Source organism: Suillus discolor (assembly GCF_016758755.1).
Source record: "Suillus discolor strain FC423 chromosome Unknown F5147scaffold_5, whole genome shotgun sequence".
NCBI lineage: Eukaryota > Fungi > Basidiomycota > Agaricomycetes > Boletales > Suillaceae > Suillus > Suillus discolor.
Genome location: NW_024541252.1, coordinates 404,934 through 423,768, shown reverse-complemented (window position 1 = coordinate 423,768; position 18,835 = coordinate 404,934). Strand labels below are relative to the sequence as shown.

The window sequence follows — 18,835 nt, the reverse complement described above, 5'->3', positions numbered from 1 at the left end:
CCGTTCTTCAGCCCTTACACTGTATTCGGTGCAACAGGCGCAGGTACTTCTTTGTCTTCCATTATTCCGTTCTTCAGCACTTACACTGTATTCCAAGGGAACAGTAACAATACATTATGGTACCACTGGGAACGGTGACAACACATTCTGGCACCACTCCCTCCCTTATAGCATGGATTTCCCGTTCTTCAGCCCTTACACTGTATTCAGTGCAACAGGCGCAGGTACTTCTTCGTTATTCCGTTCTTCAGCACTTACACTGTATTCCAAGGGAACGGTGTAGAGACTCGTGCCTCTCATTGTGCAATATTACAGTTTTCACTAGGGAGTACATGGCACGAACTTGTAGCATCACTCTGTATGCTATCCACAGCTATTCCTACATGAGGCGCAGCTTTCCCACGCAACGCGCAACTTGCGCGCGTACCTTTCCCGTGCTTCACGATGTATATGCGCACGCGCTTTCCTGCGCTTGAGCGCTCTATAGCGCCAGCCATCCGGAAGCATCCATCCACTGTCCACCAAGTTCCCTAGTGCGTATATTTCCATTTCTCACATTTGCTTATCGTTCCATCTTTATTTTTATCATGGACCCTTACTTACATATATCTTTACATACCTTACTCGGTAGCGCTTCGGCTCCGCATGACAGCGCTTAGGCACCATACTTAAGCACCAGCAGTACATACACTTACTCACTTACTCTCCCACCAGAATGACAGAGGACTTACTGGTTACTACCCACTATTTACCTAGCAGAACATAGTAGAAATCTATTTGTTTACACCTTGCATCTCCCTTCTCTTGTCTTACATCATATCATCACCTAAGCAAACTCACTCTTACTCTCTCTTGTTTCCGCATACACACGCGCGCATTCCCGCGCTTCGCGCATTCTCGCGCCTCGCGCGCACCTGCGCTTTCCCGTGCTTCGCATTGGCCAACCAGTAGCGCTTTCAGCGCATACCTCTAGATCCTTGCTGCACTCGCTTCCCCTTTAGGGTCGAATGCACTTGTCGTCTCAAGTATAGCAGACTAGGCAATGCACAACCTTACAACAATTATAGATACAGTCAGGAGCATTGTTCGTGCCTTGCTGTATCATTGAACCTTCAACGGTAACAATATGTTCTGGCACCACTCCCTCCCTTGTGAAGGGGACAGTTTCACAATGAGTTCTAGTGCAACGAGCGCAAGTACTTATTTGTCTTTGCAGCATTGACCAGCCCAGATTTCCCGGTCTTCAGCCCTTACAATATGTTCCAATGGAACTGGCTTGTCAAATAGTGCTTAGATATGTAGATAATACATAGGGACAAAATGCTAGTTCATCGCAAATTTCAGTTCTATAGTAAAAGTCTGACAAAATACTTGTTCATGACAGTGGATTCCAGTTGTAGTAAAAGTCTGACGAACTTTTGTAACAGTTTCACACTCAACATTTGTACTTCATCATCCTCACTCATGGGCCGACCAAAGCTTTACAACACTCCTGAGGAATGTAGGGATGCCAAACGAATGCATAGGCGTTCTCATTATACAAGGTATGTTACTGCTATGTACTCAAAGTCTGCGCATCTGACATATCCACCAGTGGTATAGGAATAGATCTGCGATTAGTTCCAAATGAAAGCAAAAATATTGGTCTCGACTTGGACAAGACAAGCACAGCGATACACCCTGCATTGGCACGAGTCTGTCTTCAATGAAGTAAGTTACACGTATCTTAAACTTGAGTTCTATCACTGAGTATTTTCAAGCCATACCACTCAGGATGTAAATACTGGTTTCAAACTCACAAAGAAAACACCCCGCAAGCAAGATCGACTAATGACCTATCTTGGAGGTCAACCTCACGACATTATCGATGGCCTCTATCTTGAATACCTGGAGACAAGGTCATCAGAGAAGCTTCGAGGCGCTGTAGGAATGATGGAGGAAATTTCCCTTGAGACTCGGCAGAGGACGACTTACTTATGCAGGAAGGTATTGGCCAAAAGTACACTAAGGCCTGCCTTGCTACGAAATGCATCAAGACTGTCCTCTCTGCACTAGAGGACTTGTTATGTGATGTTCTTGTGGACGGCACTGACTTACAACAAAAATATAACAGCAAGGAGTTCTTATTTCAACAACTATGGCAGTAGTACTTTGCTCGCACTCATAACTTTGTATTACATTTTAAATTAACAATATTACAAAGTCTATGTTTACCACAGAGGGCCATTGGGGTACTTGACACAACGTCCATCAGGAGTCCCACAGCATCCTGAACAACCATACATCGTACGAGCGCATCTCGGATTGAGCCACGCCCACCACATCCAGCTCTGCAAGGTCTAATTGTATAGGCCATTGTCAACTTACAATTTTGCAAGTGTATAAATCAGTATAGTAAGACTTACATCTCCGCGTGCTTGTTCGGCTAATTTTAACTGCATCTCGTCATCTTCGTCCAACTGAAGCTCCTTTGAGTCCTGGTCAGGCCATAGAACATCCTGCTCGGGCCATATTTGCAACCACCCTTCTAATAACTCCACCTTGAACGTCTTAGGCGTTGGGATCGGAAGCAGCCAGAATTCAGTGAGACGAGGCATTAGCCACACGTGTTGGTCTTGTGTTGGCTGCCAACGTTTTTGCATCTGCTCACCATTTTGTTAGCCCAAGCTCTCAAGTGAGCATTAAATCATGCACTCGTACCTCTTCGTGGAGTGCAAGCAGAAAGGATGGGTGGATATGAATCACCAGGACACGAACTTTATCAGGTCAGTCCCTATCCACCATGATATATCATGTGTGATTCGCCATGTTCTAGTATCCAACTTGATATATCGCCTGGATAGATCAAAGCTTCTCCCTGTAAGGACTACTGTATATTTGTTCAGGCGCCGCATCACTGTGTTTGGTACATTTTTTCATACATTTAATGTTCTGCTAAACAAGTAACGACATGGCAGGTGGACGTCCATCCAAAAAGCCGAAGCTTGTGAGGCATACGATCAGTACCGACTCTGCAGCCGCACATGTTCACAGGCACCAAATATTTGCTCTTCAACGAGACGGGGAATTCGCCTTGCGCACATCCTATCTTCCAGCAAACCCACTCGCTATCTCTGACTCGGTGGTCAAGTCTTCAGAATCTCACAGCGATGACACATTCAATCCATGGAACAAAGTGGAATTTGAGGCTGTACAGAATGAGCCTACTATCTCAGAAGAAGCGATCAGAGGAAAACAAATCAGACAGGTGCATAGGAGCATTATTTTCATTTGTGTAAATGGTGAGCTCATTCAGCCTGGATAGGATGAACTCACTTTTTGGCTGGAAGAGCGACATGCATACCTCGACGAATTCATTCGTTTGGAGGGTAGAGGTGGGGAAAGTCAGTGCCGGTGTGGTGTGTTATCTGCACAATTCCGATGTGAAGATTGTTTCTCGGTCGAGCTGGCCTGCCGTGATTGCATTGTCCAGTCACACTACCATGCGCCTCTACATAGAATCAAGGTGAGTTTTTTTTCTAATTGCATACTACAGAACGCTAACTTCAGGGAATCACTTCAGCAATGGAAGGATGACTTTTTCCATGCGGTCTCACTCAAGTCACTGGGCCTGTGTGTTCAGCTGGGTCATAGACCAGGTGAAGAGTGTAATAATCGCAGAGCAGCATATGATGATGATTTCGTGGTCATCGACATACACGGGATACATGAGATCAAGCTCGACTATTGTGGGTGTGGACACGCACCATCTCGCTATAAACAGCTCCTTCACTTACGATGGTTCCCTGCTACAACAATTGATCCTAGAACAGCGGCAACTTTTGCTGTCCTTGAATTTTTCCACCTTCTTTCATTTGAGTCAAAAGTCTCTGCATACGAATTCTACCATTCTCTCACACGGAGAACTGACAATGTTGGGACTGAGCCAATTCATGTCAGTCATTTTCCGTGCACCTCATTTCAGTATGTGCTTATCGTTGATTTACAGGATCGTTATTCTGTATTCCTCCGCATAATATCAGAGTGGCGACACTTGAAAGTGCTGAAACGATCAGGGCGGGGGCACGATCCTGCAGGTATTGAGGCCACACAAGAAGGGGAGCTAGCTGTATTGTGTCCTGCTTGCCCACAGCCTGGCAAGAATCTTCCGGAGGATTGGCAGAGTGCACCACCATCAGAACGGTGCGTATTTGAATTTGAAGTGTACACATCTTGTATCTAAGCTAATAGAATATGTTACAGGTGGCTGTATGCTCTTTTTCTGGCGATTGATGCGAATTTCCGCCTGAAGCGGCGTCTGGTGTCAACCGACAGCAAAGATCCAGGTTTGAGCCGTGGGTGGGGTTACTTTGTCAAAGAAGGTAAATATAAGGCACACATAAATATGAGCAACGAGGTCGTACAAGAGGTGAGCATAGAGGAGCTGTCACAATATAGTCTTAGGCTGATTTATGACTAGAAAAGCACATGTGTTAGCCACAATGCTGTGAACATGGCGGATACAAAGACTTCGAAGGGGCTTGCTGCAACAGGAGTCGGTACAGTGGATTGTGCTCGCCATGACATGAAGCTTCCAAATGGTGTTGGAGATCTGCAAAAAGGAGAGAAGTAAGGCGCTAACTGCAGTCCTTCCATTTGAATGAGCTCTCATATTACTTCCCTAGGTATCTCAACATGGACTACCTTGTATTTTCCACACTTGTTGCATTTTCACAACTTATCATCTTCAACTTCTCCTATGACATCGCTTGCCAGTGGCATAAGAAACTCTGGAATCGCATGCCCAGCCTTCCTCATGCGCTTCACCTTGATCACTCAAATAAGGTGATAAATTATTTCGTCCCAAAGTTCCACTTGGACGCTCACATCAAAGCATGCCAAACTCGATTTTCCTTCAATTGGACCCCTTGGGTCGGCCGAATGGACGGAGAAGCACCAGAGCGTGGATGGGCAAACATCAACCATGTCGCTGCAAGCATGAAGGAGATGGGTCCAGGAGCTTGTCAGGACACCCTCGACGACCATTTTGGTGACTGGAATTGGAAGAAGATATCAGGTTTTGGTGAGTCAAAACTTTTTTCTCTCACTGTAGTTTGTATAGTGTTCTCATGGTTCCTCTAGGGCGAACATTGCTGCGCAAGATTAAGGAAGCTGTCGAGGCGGAGAAAGATCATCGTGCTGCACTTCAAGAACTCGAGGGGTCAATTGAGTCCTCAGAGGTGGGCACTGCATCCATCACTGAGTGGCGGAATGAGGTTGAGGCATGGGAGGCTGATCGCACAAAGCCGAATCCATTTGATAGTAGAGTTACTGGTGCGTCTAGTCAATCTGTATCGTTATTTGTCTCACAGCCTCACTTGTCAGAAATGGCACAGCCTGCAGTTCGCCTTGCCCTTGCGCAACAGGATGCCAGGGAGCTCGAGGACAGTACCGTCATATCACTCCATGCTGAAGTAACACCCAGTGTGCTCATCAGCACTGCCATGGATCTTGAGCACGCACAGTAAGTTTATGGTTTCATTCTGTAACAAATGATTTCTAATGTGATTATATTTAAGACATCGTCTTCGGGTAGATGCAGCTGCACTCGGGCTGCATGCGACTGATGCACAGAGAGCAAACATCGTGACCCGCAGGAACACCCTGCAATGCCGTATTGAAGCATGGACAAGTGTTCAAGTCCTATATATGCCCATTGTTGCCAACCTATGTGCCACAGCCCTCCTCCATCAATCCCATCCTCAAAACGCTGGCCACGATGACAGCGGCTTACCGAGTCCAAGGCCTGACTCTGGGAAAGCTGAAGATTTCTCACTCCTCTTCCCTTCCAACATCTGCAATCTCACTGTTTGTGATACAAAGCTCCTCGAACTTGAGTAGTCACTGCGGTATGCTCAAGCCAATGATGCACTCAATGAGTGCCGCTCACACATTCGCCTTTGAACCCAACTACTACGTTTTAAGGCTCAGAACATTCGTGGGCAAGGTGCCAACACACGAGCGCGCAAGACTATTGATACGGTAGAGGAACATTTGGCAATGTCTCACATGAAGTACTGCCGTGCTCACAAAGTGCTTGTCACACTTCAGCACACGTGGATCGCACTGGTTGGCAGCAGAGTTTTCAACTGCTCAAAAAGTCTGATCTTCGGCCTATGGGGGACTTCGGAGGACAAACCCAGGGCACTGCTATCATGTCTTGGATTTGGTGGACGCATGGAGTTTCTGCTGATGACAGCGCTGGTCTTCAGGACTGTGAGTAGCTGTTTGAATTCCCCAAACACGAGTCTATTAGTAACATTTTTTTTCTAGCTCTTCGCGTTGAATGGTGCAAGGCCAGGGCATGCCACAACCGGTGGCATGAAGAAATCCAGCTGCTTATGGAGGAAATGCACCGTGTATTGGCTTTCCTGAAGTGGCACATAAAGTGGTGGGAGGAGCGCGCGACACTTCGAACATTTGTAAGGTCTGAAGATGCAGAGGGGTTTGTTGCATATGCTAAGCGTCAGGGTGCTGTACGCCGTGCATTGTTGACGAGTTTCGAGAACAGGTGGGCTAGTGTTCCAGCACTCGTGGAATCTGCCTATAGTAATTTGGACATTGCCGAAGATGCGTCATATGATCGTGATGAGGGACCATCACTAGAAGCTCCCCCCCCCTTTACATATTGATTGACCTTTGTTTACTTTTTAATAATATAACATTTTCCGAAACCTGTGAGGGATCGAGATCGAGATCGAAGACCCATAGTCCAGAATTCCGGCCAGGGCATATACTTGTGGTACTTGTAGCGAGGCACCCATTGGCCATTGTACGGAGGTCAACGGAGTCCTGATAATCAATGTAGCTATAGACAACCTTACAGGACTGATGTATCATGGTATGGATAACTACATTCCTCAATGTATTACAGTTTATGGCTTATAAGCCAATATGATATATCATACTGCCAGCATGAGGTGTTGGGACTCCCATGAGCTCGCAGCGTCAGATGCGATTGAACAAACCTTTCCCTGGGCCTCCTCAATAGTAGCATGTTCCAGCTTCATCACTTTCACGCGTTCATCAACGGTCTCATGGGGGGAGATGGGGATTTCGGTGGTGAGCTAGAGGAAAACAAGTCAAAGTCAAGAATTTTATGGTTAGTACTGGAAGGGAAAATAAAGGGAAATATTGTGGAAGTACCTCGCGCAGAGGGCCGTCTTCGTGGTACACACGAATAGCGGATTTTAACTCGGAATTCTTCGAGTTGGGTGGCATGCTGACACAGAGATCATTAGGATGTTTGTCCACCGTGTACCGTAATATGAGGTTAGTAGGTGGTGCCATGGCGGTGGATGAGTTCATTAATGGTGGTTGCATACTGGAAAGATGGAAACTTAGGAGAGAGGGCCTGCCCCTGTTTGAGTTTCGGAAGTCAGATGCTTATTCAGCTTGAACTTTGTTACCCTTTGAGACTTCAATGAATCAATCATCTTTCGACGATTTTGGAGTGGACACGGAGCCTCAGGTCGAAGCAGTACTAGTAATGATTAATGGAGCCTCGTACCTTACTTTCCGTGCACGATTCTGGATCAGCAGCGCCGAGCGTACGTAAGTTGCTGTACTGTTCTCCAGCGCATCACGGGAATGATCAACATAATTAAGCATTGTACCAAGCTCCCTGAGAAGATTTCTTAATCAGACAGTACTACCGATTGCAAACGAACCCTCATGGGATAAAGCATATCGAGTTAGACTGATCCACCACTTTTGACTTCGTACAAACTTCACATACTATTAGAATACATTATCACGTATAATAATCTCCTAGGATCATAATAATAAGCTATAACGATCACAGCTCACCCGTGTCCTTCATCCTCGTTCTATAATCACTTCAAGGGGGAGTCGCAATGTAAATACCAATACCATTAGGTAGGAAGTTCAGACCAGTGGCGTTGGTATTCTGTGAGACAGAGAGTATCCGTTCTACCTGCGTGGTCGTGTTGGTGATCGAGCCCAATCCAACATCCTTCCACGGCACGTAGACCTGCGCATTCACCAAGTTGGCAACGATGAGCAAGTATGCAGTGCCATTGTGCCAGAGACCGGCATCCACACCCAAATGGTCGTATGTGGCAAATGTGGCATTCGGGTCGACGATGAATGGCTGAATGATGTCTTTGATGATAACAGTGAGGTTAGTCGCTGTCCCCTCGATTGTCGTAACATTGCCGGTTGTGGTTGGGTATTGGAAGGACTTGGAACCTGACGACGTAAGTCAGTTTTATTCGTATCTGAGACATCACATAACTTACCTAGAGCACCATGGTTGAAGGAAGTGAATCCTAAAGCAGCCCATTGCTGCCCAGTGGGAGTGGTGTTCCAATATCTGCAATGAGAATCAAGATATATCGCATCGGGGGGTTCGTGACGACTTACGCGCCACTGCCGAACGCCTGGGGCGTAGTCCACACAGACTTGGTACGGTCAAAGCCCAAAATGTTGAGCCTGTCTTTGAAGGTCTGGACACGGGCCTTGACATCATACAAGGTACCCTTGCAGTTGTCGCAACCACAGTGACCAAAGTCCGGAGTACACGCTGTGTGCCACACAGGAGAAAATGTGGCGTTGATACCAATAGGATAAGCATCCTACACCAGAGATTAGAAACACGAGCGACGAAAATGTGACAAATGACTCACATGAAGAACAATATCGGCTCCATTGACGTAAGGCGAGAAGTTGTAGTCCTGGCAATTCAGAACAATAGAGACAGGGTGGTATCCGTCCAGCGTGTATATCAAGTCATATGTCAACTGCGCCGCGCCTAGGGGGTCTGAGTTGCCATCAGGCTCGTGGGCGGTTTCCCAGTTCAATAGGTTGGGAATCGAGGCGTAAGTCTTGACTTGTTGAGCAACAAGGGTCAAGTTTTGGTAGTTTCTGGATAGAAGATATCAGCAGCCATGTGATGAGGTGGTGAAGTCTGACATACGATCGCATATCATAAACGATGTACATGCCGGCACTGATGGTCTTGTTGATGACTTCTTCGAAAATAGTAAGGTTGTCATAAGGAGGAATCGGGTGAAGCTATGGCATAACGTTGAGTACAGGATAGATCAAATGTTCGCAAGACATACAGTGTTAAACCTGGAAAAGATTTGAGTCAATTCGCAGGAGGTGATAAAGATGTAAAACGAACCCGTCGGCTTTAAGTTGATCGATCATAGTCAAATTTTCCACCAGATACTCGTCGAAATTTATGTAGAAGCCTTGAGGGAGGAAGGGCGCAAACGCTCCACCCTTGCCATCTGCGGGCCTCACCCAGAGTGCGCCAGTGCGCAAGTCAGTCTTAGTGACGGAAGAATTTGTGTCAGGGAGATACAGAAGCGATGCGCCAGTCTTGAATTTCTGGGACTTTGAAGACGAGGGGGCAGTGTATGTAGCGGAGCAGCTGACATTGTATGCAGCCTTCCGAGCCTGGAGCTTGCTGATATCTACGGGAATTTGGAAGTTGGTGGCATTCAGAGGGACGTTTGCTGTGGTCTTGACGGAGCCCACGTTGATTGTGACGCTGACAGTTCCTAGGCCAGCGGAGTTGCTAGAAGAGCCGGAAGTAGAAGGAAGTGAAATGGGCTCAGCACCGGCGATCCAGTCGTAAACAATTGATGTATCCACGATGAACGCTGCGCTCTTGGCATCCTCCTGGAGGTATGGGCGAAAGACAGGGGCACAACGGAACGACAGAAGCGGATCAACACTCTGTGCAGGCAATACAAACTGTCCACCAGGGGGCACCACAGATTGATTTGCCATATAATTCTTTCCGCACCTGGAAAGATTTAAGAGTCAACAAACGATGTGCAGGACCGAAATTGAATTGTATGTACCATGTCTGAGCAAGCGAACCTTGAACCAGGGCGGCGACAGCCAAAGCCGCGAAGCTTTTATTGTATTTCATTTTATCCTCAGGCAAGAGGAAGATTGAAGGAAGGAGGTGTTGGCGTGAAGCTCTCTGAAGATTTGGGTCCTTGCTTGCCCATTACAACTTATATAAGTTCATACACAGCTATTCGCCCAATTTCACTAAACCCAGCAAAGGCAATCAGGATGATCGAACAGCGCTCTACTACCGTGTGATGATGGTGGCTTGCGACGGGTCAGGACGCTGATTAGCCAGAACAGGCTAGAGCCGCGGCTGTGATTCACCGAGCTTGTGACACTTGAGGCGGCTCAGTCCAACCGCCGTTGGTGGCATATTATTTGGTGATCCAAGGCAATATGTAGGTGTCAATTACATAGCTTTTTTAGTTGCCGTGAAGAAAAGTCGGACCGCAGATTGGCGGTAGAGGGTTTGTATAGAAGTCGAAAGGCCTTATGCCATTCAGTGACGAACATCGAATGTTGACCTTGACAATGCTCACTAATAGTTGTCTTGTTCATATCACAGTAGTGGATATAGGCTGTACGTATGAAGCACGAGTATAGCCTGTCAAAATCAAAATTGTGACCTGTGAGTCCGATGCAACCCTACGCAACCGCCTGCTCGGCGCCCGCCAAGCTCTGCTTAAAAACATGCGCGTGTCGTGTCAGGACCGTGATCATGATGCGGCTGTCATGGTTGTAGGCTCAAGTGCGCGTTCCTGCGGGGTTGTTGTGTAACCGGGAGCAAACCGGGAGAGTGCGTAGGTTCAAGTTACTTATTAAGGCATTGGCAGGTACCGAGTCTTCATAGCCAGACAGAAACGCTGCCGAGGCTCCCTCGCTTGAATCTTATTCTCTCTCGAGTGATGGATAAGCCTGGCTAACTTGAAGCAGACTAGAACCTTAGGGCGTTATATTCTGAGACCCTCTCGAGCCATCCTCTCAATTTCAAATTATAAATATACAAGTTACGGAGGTCACCGGTCACTTGCCGCTCTACGACCACTCTCCTGATGTGCACAGTTTTCACTCTGTGCAAGTCTTGACATTACAATGTGCACAATGTCAACATGTCAGACTTGGACCAACTCAGCTAGTCTATACTAGAGCTTCATACTAGTCACCAAGTCGAGATGGCCAACTACTTCCTCTCACTCAAATGACTCGCTTGGAGCCGCCGTGATCGGTACGAGGGAATGTGCATTTGTTCGGATTCACCCCTCCGGTTTGCTTTAGGTTACCGCATCCTCAGAGTCGGTCGCGGTATTCCTCAGGCTGGTCAGCTGGCATAACACGAGATATCAACATTCCCGGATCTCATCCCGAAGGCCTCATGATACCTTCCATAAAGTTAGTAGTGAACAGTTCCGGCTATTTCTAAACAGGTCAGATGAACTCACTGCCTTTGTTCAATTTTGGAGCGAAACAAACAACTATCCCGCAACTCCCTCCCCCCTTCCCTCATTGGTACGTCACATATTTTTAAATTCAACTACTCTACGTCGCTTACAAGGGCTCGCTGACACGATGACTAGCACGCCTCACAAGCCACTAGTTCAGTCCGCTTGGTGACCACACAGCACTCGGTGGCCCAGCGATGCTACACTTCCAAGTTCCAACCAGCCGTAGCCCTGACATTCTAGTTCAACTCCGTCAAACAAGCCACGCCTTTCCAAAAAAATTCCGATAGTCTGTAGCGACAACATCGGTATCCATCGCGTCCTAATACACACTGTGACTCTTGTAGAAAAACGTCCGGGGTACGCTCTTAGCTCCGAGTCTACATGAGCTTCAAGGTACTGATGACTATGGTGCAAGAATTGATCGAGTCTTAAACACGACGTTACTGTATCATTGAGAGCAAGTAGACGAGGATGACCAGCTTGCGAGGGTTTTGGAATGATGGGCCCTGTGAGCCCTGAAAGGCGAAGCGCGCAATTGACAATACGACAACTAGAGTGACTCTGAGTGACATGGCCGATATCTCTCTCTTGATTTCAATGTTGGCAGACATTGTGACCATTATTGATTAATGATTGACGGGCTCAGTCATGCGCCAACGAATCCCTACCATCATGATGTGATGGTGGTCATTATTACGCTCGATCCCGAAGCGCTAGCTGTGCTGCCGCGGTGCCTTTGTTATCAAATAGCTGTCATTTGGATCTTGTGCCCAATAAACATGTACTTACATGTGGAAGAATATGGTATGCCACCCCTAAATCCTTATATATAACTGCGGGCCAACATGCATTGATCGTATAGAACCTGTATGGTCAACTACTTCTGTCATGCTGTGTTTTAGACAGCGCCGCGAGAATGAGAAAGAGCAAGTCGGTTATTTATGGTTCGTACGAGGGATTTCCCGACTCTACGGAGTAGAGAGAGGGTTATGTCAGATGAAAACGTCCAGGCACCTACAAGAAAATCTGCAAGCGCGGGAACTTATTACCTCATTCGCATTCTCTATGTGTTGACAAGTTGAAGTGCATGATTCACCCATTGAATATGAGCTCATGCCCATTGTGCCTTCGGCACAAATCGAAGGAGTGCTACGCACTCCTTCAGGGGAGGAAAATGAGTGTTGTTCCTTTGTCACAGGAAGCCAAGGAGGGCTACGCCCTCCTTTGGCTTCCTGGCCTCAGGCTGCATCCTAATAAATCATGCATTTTGAATAAGATCACACCTTGATAGTGGATTTCAAAAAGAGGTACATTTATGAGCAGCATTTCAAGAAAACTAAAAGTACATAGTACATAAGATCAGTCAGTTCTATATATATATAAGTACATCAATCATTGATACGATCTGTGAGTCCTCTAAGCACTTCTGTATATACTACATTGGTTGTATTTGAGCCTTCTTCATGCTCCGGAAAGATAGCAAACACTCTGTCTGGGTGGGTGCAGCGAGATAAAGCCACATAGAGTTGTCCATGGCTGAAGACAGGAGTCCGCAAATTAAGGCCAACCCACTTGATGCTTTGACCTTGCGCCTTGTTGATTGTCATAGCGAATGCAAGACGAACAGGAAACTGGCGACGCTTGAGAGGGATTGGGTTCTCTTTAGAACTGGATTCCATAGTGATGCGAGGAATTAGGACTGTGTTCTCATCGACCTGCTGATCTTCATCATCTCCATCCCTAAGAACACGGCACCTAAGGACACGGGTGGTCCAAGACAGGAGGATCATGCGAGTTCCATTATAGAGTCCCTGCAAGGGGTTCAAATTGCGCAAAAGCATTAGAGGAACACCTGCTTTGACCTCCAATTTGTGCAAAGGGAAGCCTGATGGGACGAGGGTATGAAGGAACTCTGGGGGAATGTAATCGTATTCTCTCTCCATGACTGAGTCTGCACTGGTAAAGACTGCTTTTTCTCCAGGGAATGATTCGAGGATAGTGGCATTGATTTCATCCACATCAGTGTTCTTTGCAGAAAGAATGGTGCGATCCAGAAAGTATGAATCATTTAAGGGAGGATGATCAGGGAGCAGAATTCTTGAGTATAGGGCATTGATGAGAGACTGGAGATCATTGTTGGGACACCACATGCGGGCAGGGAGGGTCACAGTTCCATCTTCATTTGTGCCCCTACCAGCTCCAATCTCAAGAAGCCACCTTGCAAAATCATCAGAAGTGGGATCTTGACCAAGACACATATTTCTCTTGAGATGGAATATATGAAGCCTTGACCAAATGCGAGATCTGCAAAAGGTAGCACCCACTATCTGCTCCCTGGATCCATGAGGCACCACCGGCAGGGTCTGTCTGAAGTCTCCTCCAAAGAGCATGGTTATTCCTCCAAAATCAGCATCAACATTCAGAAGATCACGTAATGTGCGGTCAAGGCATTCCAGGATATGGCAATGTAACATCGGAATTTCATCACAAATGATTAGGGAGGTGGCCTTGAGAAGCTCATGAAGAATGTCTCCTTTCTTTATGTTGCAAGAGCTGTCTTCATGAATGGGAATAGGGATCTTGAATTGCGAATGAGCTGTACGTCCACCTGGCAGGAGGAGAGAAGTGATTCCGGAGGAAGCCACACATAGGACGATCTTGCCTTCAGCATGGAGTTTTGAAGCGATGAGCTTGCAGAGATATGTCTTGCCACATCCACCTGCACTGTGGACAAAGTATGAATGTCCTGGTCTGTGCTCATCCCGATGCATTGCATCATTGACCACCACATCAAAGACCGCCCTCTGCTCTTCATTGAGAGAAGGAACTCCTCTATCTACCACCTGCTGAAGCTCTTCTTGGTTGTACTGGAGCTGCTCAGCAATCAACTGGTTACCCTCCATGGCCCCCCATCTTGCTGCCATTTGAGAGACAGGCATGTGGGGAATGGCATCCAAAGACTTTCCATTTTTGCGAAGCACTCCATCAATGAGATAGAGACCATAGTCATAGACCTCCTCCTCAGTAGCATCTGGCATGCGAGTGAGACGATGGCGGAGATCATTGCAGAGATTGTCCTTGAAGCGGTTCCAAAGGTCGTCAGGGCTTGTAGGGTTGCAGAAGAGGAGGATGATGGCAAATAGATTTCGTGTATGGTATCCAGTGCACATATGAGAGGCATCCCGCAAGCACTGAATCCATTCATTATCATCATCTAGCAGACCCCTGAGCTGACATGCATCCTTGAAAGTCTCACAGACAACATCATCGACAGTCCGCAGGTGTTCGTAGGAGGTAGCACCTTTGAAAAAACACATTGAGTTTGATTCATACAAATCATCACAGAAATCATACCTTTCACTACGGTCAAAAGCAATCTCAGATAAAATCTCTCTCCAGAGCCAGGGGCAGCAGAATACATTCTTCCAATTGCAACTCCACGCTGACGTATCTTCCAAGCAACTTTTTGCCACACAAACTCTGAGGGGAAATCCTGGTAGAGGAGATCACGGGCTCCAGCTGCCACCATGTTTTCATCAGCATTGGCTTTGAACCATCCAGTGAGGTGAGTCTCCTTTGCTGCTGCACGCTCGACAACATCCTTGGGATTGTCCTCAGGATCATAGACAACCATGTGTTCACCTGGGAGGTGGACTGGCAAGCGGTAGACAGCAGGCCATTCAAGGTGCATCTCATTTTCCATGATGCGCCATGTAGCCTCAATTGAGCTAATATACCTGGAGTCAAGATATGATTTGACCTCATCCACTGGTCCTTCCATCTCCAAAGTCACACGGTCATGTCCTTTGTAGATGTACTTATGAATATACTTGACAGATTTGATTGAAGCACAGACTTCCAAATTGATGTGGCAGTTGAATTCGACCAGCAGTTCTGGAGGGTGAGGAACAACATCTTTATTGGTGAAGACATTGTTATTCTTTTGGATCATGTGACCATTGTCTGGTCTTGCATACTCTGGGTAGCCATCATCCTTCAAGGATGTCTGATGACAGAAAGACTTTGAAAAGTGCTTTTTGCACTGTCCATTCTCCAAGCAACGCTCTGGACTGCATGGGCCATGAAGCATGTATTTTGATACAGCTTCATAGAGTTGTGGGTGCGCATCTCTATCTGGTATCTGAGCAGAGATAAAGGAGTTGATCTGCTCTACAGTGCGTATCTTGTGATCTGAGTCGAGGAAGATGAGAAGGTGCATGTGGGGCAGACCACGCTTTTGATATTCGATGGTGTACACCAATCCTGCAACCTTCCCATAGTAGCCCTTGCGAACCTTCTTCAAGAGCGCTTGTTGCTTTTGGTAGAAGATGCGAGCCACCAAGTTTGGACGATCCACAGTGCTCTGACCTACATAAGCAACATTAGCAACAACATCATAAATCAATTATTAAAATTTACCTGGAAGGAGGTTTTCAGTGATCTCAGGCCAACTCCCATTTGCAGTCATTGTTAGGAAGAGGTCAGGCTTCTTGCAGGCACGGCAAATGGCCAAGGAATCCTGAAGCAACTGGTGCATATAGCGGGGCTTCCAGTATGTGATGATGGAAGAATGATTGCACGACCTGTCTGAGCCAGATCATCTGTGCCATCATTAAGGATGTTGTCTGCCAGGCCTCGGTAGCAGTCCGCCCTAAGCTTTTTTTGGTTTTTGGTGACCCAATTCAGATTGCTCTGTTCGATGGAAGCCCAAGCATCAACGATATACTGCTGGAACAGTCTTCCACCACGAAAGATGTTGTTGTTATCAATATGGATGGGGCGGGGGTGAAGACGGAAGGCATAGTATAACAGCTGGGTCACTTCTTTTGAACGTGTACGTCCGCCTTGAGGGATGTTGAGAGGTATTCCAAGGTGCCAGCCCTCCTCGCCAGAAGGAAAGAGAAGGACATAGTGAAGGGTCGAGTATGCATGGCTGAGCTGACTGATGTGTCGCAGCTGACCACCTTGAAGTCGCAAGACAATATCTCGTTTGTCGGATACCTCCTCAGATCCATCTCCAGGAATGATCACAGCAATTTCATCAGCAGTGGGAAGATTATATCTTTGACCATCTGTGCCCTGCTGAAAGTGAATGCGTGCACGAACTTCTGTGTGCTGCTCTGGAGGCTTCTCGCTCATAACTTGATAGGCCTGCTTATAAAGAGCCGCATAGGGATGATTTCGATAAATCATATCATGGAGGTCTCTGAGAATATGACAATCAAGGCTTTCGTTTCCTGGTTGGTTGGCGTGGATGTCAGTGGCACATTTGGGATCATAAATGTAGATTTGAGCATATGAAGGCTGAATACCTTCAGGGGGAATCAGGCTGCCCATAAGGTGGTGAAGAGATCCATGGATACGAAAAGCATTTGGGCCAGAGCCTTGAAGGGCCCTATCCTCGATGGTGACGCCTACAGATGTGAATGCAAGAGCACTGTTGTACTGGCGAATCTTGGAGACAAATGTTCTGTCTCCATATGCCTGTTGCAGCTCGAGTGGCCATGCTGGAAAGGGAGGAAGGTCGACTTTTCCCTCAAAGCAGCACGTACCAAACCGTGGATTTTGTGCAGATGATTTGGTGAGTCTTTCACATGCAAAATGCATGGCATGGCAGTTGGGGCACTCCACATTAAGAGGACCAAGAGTGTGACGATCAATGGGCTCTGTGTATGGTCGAGCTCCATCTGGGATAGGAATATTTCGGACAGGCGCCTGGTTGATATTTTCATCATCCTCTGCATCACGCTGCTGGCGACATTCTTGCTCCTGAGTTCTTCTTCTTTCCTCGTCGTCTTCATGCTGCTGCTGAGAAGCAGGATTATCATATTTGTGCAATGCCTCTTCAAGACGCTCCTGTTGCTCACAATCCCTCTGCTCCTGGCGGTGTTGTTCCTCTTCTGCCTCTTGACCTGCACGCTGTTACAGTAACATGGCACGAGTCCCCCGCCAGCAGAGAGCCCTCTGCCACTCGCACGGCTATAGACGATACCAGAGCCTCACCAGCTCTATAGACGATACCGGAGCATCACTGGCTCTGTGACGACAGATGATGACAGATGACGATAGACGATAAGCGGCAACTGCCGGCTTAGATAAGCGGTCTGGACCGCACGTGACGATACATGACGACATAGGTCTAGAAGACCTATTAAACATTATCAAGATAGAAGGCGAGCATCGTGCCGCCTTGAGGATGATAGAAGGCAAGCCTCGTGTTGCCTCATGGACTGATAGAAGATAGAAGGCAAGCCACGCGCTGCCTCATGTACTGATAGAAGGATACCACGTGGATCCTATCTATGATGGAAGCGTACCGCATGGACGCTATCTACGATAGAAGCCCGCCTCATGGACGCTATCTCTGACTCATGTAGATAAGCAGATTAGAACCCAGCTTTAGGCTGAGCTTAGATACGAAGAGTAGCCTTATATAAAGGTCGAAGATTACAAGTAGACGTTCCTTACTTTAATCTTACTAGGTTTACCCTTGAACTCCTTGTCCCACTAAAGCTACCTGCTCGACATCGACTCGTACCTTCAGTGACGCCTCTCACTGTCTGTAAACCCTGCTATCATCTCAGCGTAACCCCTCGTTAACCACCACGAGCTACGTTCGAGTACGCAACCTTTGCTTGTCTGTAAAGGCCGACGACTCTCAGCACTTGGTACCACTGTCGTGGTTGTCGCTGTTAGATTATCCTAGTCGCACACGACCGCTTGTCGTAACACACGCAGAATATCATAAGCTTGTCTATTGGCATTCTCAGCTTCCTGTTGCTGCAATCGCTGCTGCATCTGAAGTCGCTCAGCTTCCTGCTGCTGCCATTGCTGCTGCCATTGCTGCTGTAATTGCTGTTGCATCTGCAGTTGCTCAGCTTCCTGTTGCTGCAATCACTGCTGTATCTGCAGTCGCTCAGCTTCCTGCTGCTGCAATTGCAGCTGAATCTGCTGTCGATGAAATTCCTCCTGCACTTGTCTTTGAAGCAAGTCATTTCTGATGCGCTCATTTTCCATTTGCTCTACCTGCCAATGTTGTTGAAATTGAGCGTTAAACTGCCGATAATCAGGTTGAGGTGGTCCATGTAAAGGTTGTGCAGGATTGGGCGCAAAGTAGTGCAGGGGATTGTCGACATTGTGAGGACCAACTGCACCCTCATAATGAATAGGGCCATATATAGGAGGAGCAGGAGGAGCAGGTTGATTAGGAATGTGAGGTACCTGTGGAGGCTGCATCCCGGCTGCCTCTGCTTGTGCTTGCTGTCTTATCTCATTTCTGTCCTGTCGCCGGTGAAGATCGCACTGATGGCGTCTGTCATTTTGAGCTGCATTCACTCACTCATTCAAGCGTGCATTGTAATCAACCAGAGGAGGACGATGAGCACGCTGCACATGTGCAATCACATTTCGTGGCAAGCCAGGATATTGCGCAACTGGAAGTGGCTCATATTGAAAGTGAGGGGGAGGTTGCCAAGCAAAAGGTCATGGAACAGGTCCTGCTTGTGGCTCATTAGCTGGCATAA

The 18,835-nt window shown here is 47.3% G+C and overlaps 3 protein-coding genes across 3 annotated transcripts; 1 reads left to right on the top strand and 2 right to left on the bottom strand.

The window, feature by feature from the left end:
- Positions 1-2,950: 2,950 nt before the first annotated feature.
- On the top strand, positions 2,951-6,750 carry F5147DRAFT_742928 (uncharacterized protein; the record flags this gene model as incomplete). The annotated part of the gene is made up of 13 exons (XM_041439569.1): positions 2,951-3,247; positions 3,305-3,505; positions 3,563-3,934; positions 3,989-4,182; positions 4,243-4,408; positions 4,460-4,608; positions 4,665-5,062; positions 5,122-5,503; positions 5,559-5,847; positions 5,965-6,078; positions 6,117-6,255; positions 6,313-6,588; positions 6,722-6,750. The coding sequence occupies 13 exons, from the start codon at positions 2,951-2,953 to the stop codon at positions 6,748-6,750; spliced, it is 3,006 nt and encodes a 1,001-aa protein (XP_041298008.1).
- Positions 6,751-6,941: 191 nt separating this feature from the next.
- On the bottom strand, positions 6,942-7,329 carry F5147DRAFT_768495 (uncharacterized protein; the record flags this gene model as incomplete). The annotated part of the gene is made up of 2 exons (XM_041440978.1): positions 6,942-7,106; positions 7,186-7,329. 2 exons carry the CDS (start codon positions 7,327-7,329, stop codon positions 6,942-6,944), a joined length of 309 nt encoding a protein of 102 aa, XP_041298007.1.
- A 414-nt stretch (positions 7,330-7,743) lies between these two features.
- F5147DRAFT_604571 (uncharacterized protein) lies at positions 7,744-10,033 on the bottom strand. The gene is made up of 8 exons (XM_041432305.1): positions 9,876-10,033; positions 9,188-9,817; positions 9,126-9,135; positions 8,978-9,075; positions 8,688-8,925; positions 8,425-8,636; positions 8,301-8,374; positions 7,744-8,250 (listed from the first exon to the last, which is right to left on the bottom strand). The coding sequence occupies exons 1-8, from the start codon at positions 9,944-9,946 to the stop codon at positions 7,880-7,882; spliced, it is 1,704 nt and encodes a 567-aa protein (XP_041298006.1). The 5' UTR covers positions 9,947-10,033; the 3' UTR covers positions 7,744-7,879.
- Positions 10,034-18,835: the final 8,802 nt, after the last annotated feature.

Bases quoted from the DNA above. Each gene is read 5' to 3' on its own strand.
- F5147DRAFT_604571 (XM_041432305.1), bottom strand. From the start codon at position 9,946: ATGAAATACAATAAAAGCTTCGCGGCTTTGGCTGTCGCCGCCCTGGTT. The intron at 9,818-9,875 runs GTACATACAATT...AAATCTTTCCAG, and splicing joins GGTTCGCTTGCTCAGACATG to GTGCGGAAAGAATTATATGG. The intron at 8,375-8,424 runs GTAAGTCGTCAC...TTCTCATTGCAG, and splicing joins CAGGCGTTCGGCAGTGGCGC to ATATTGGAACACCACTCCCA.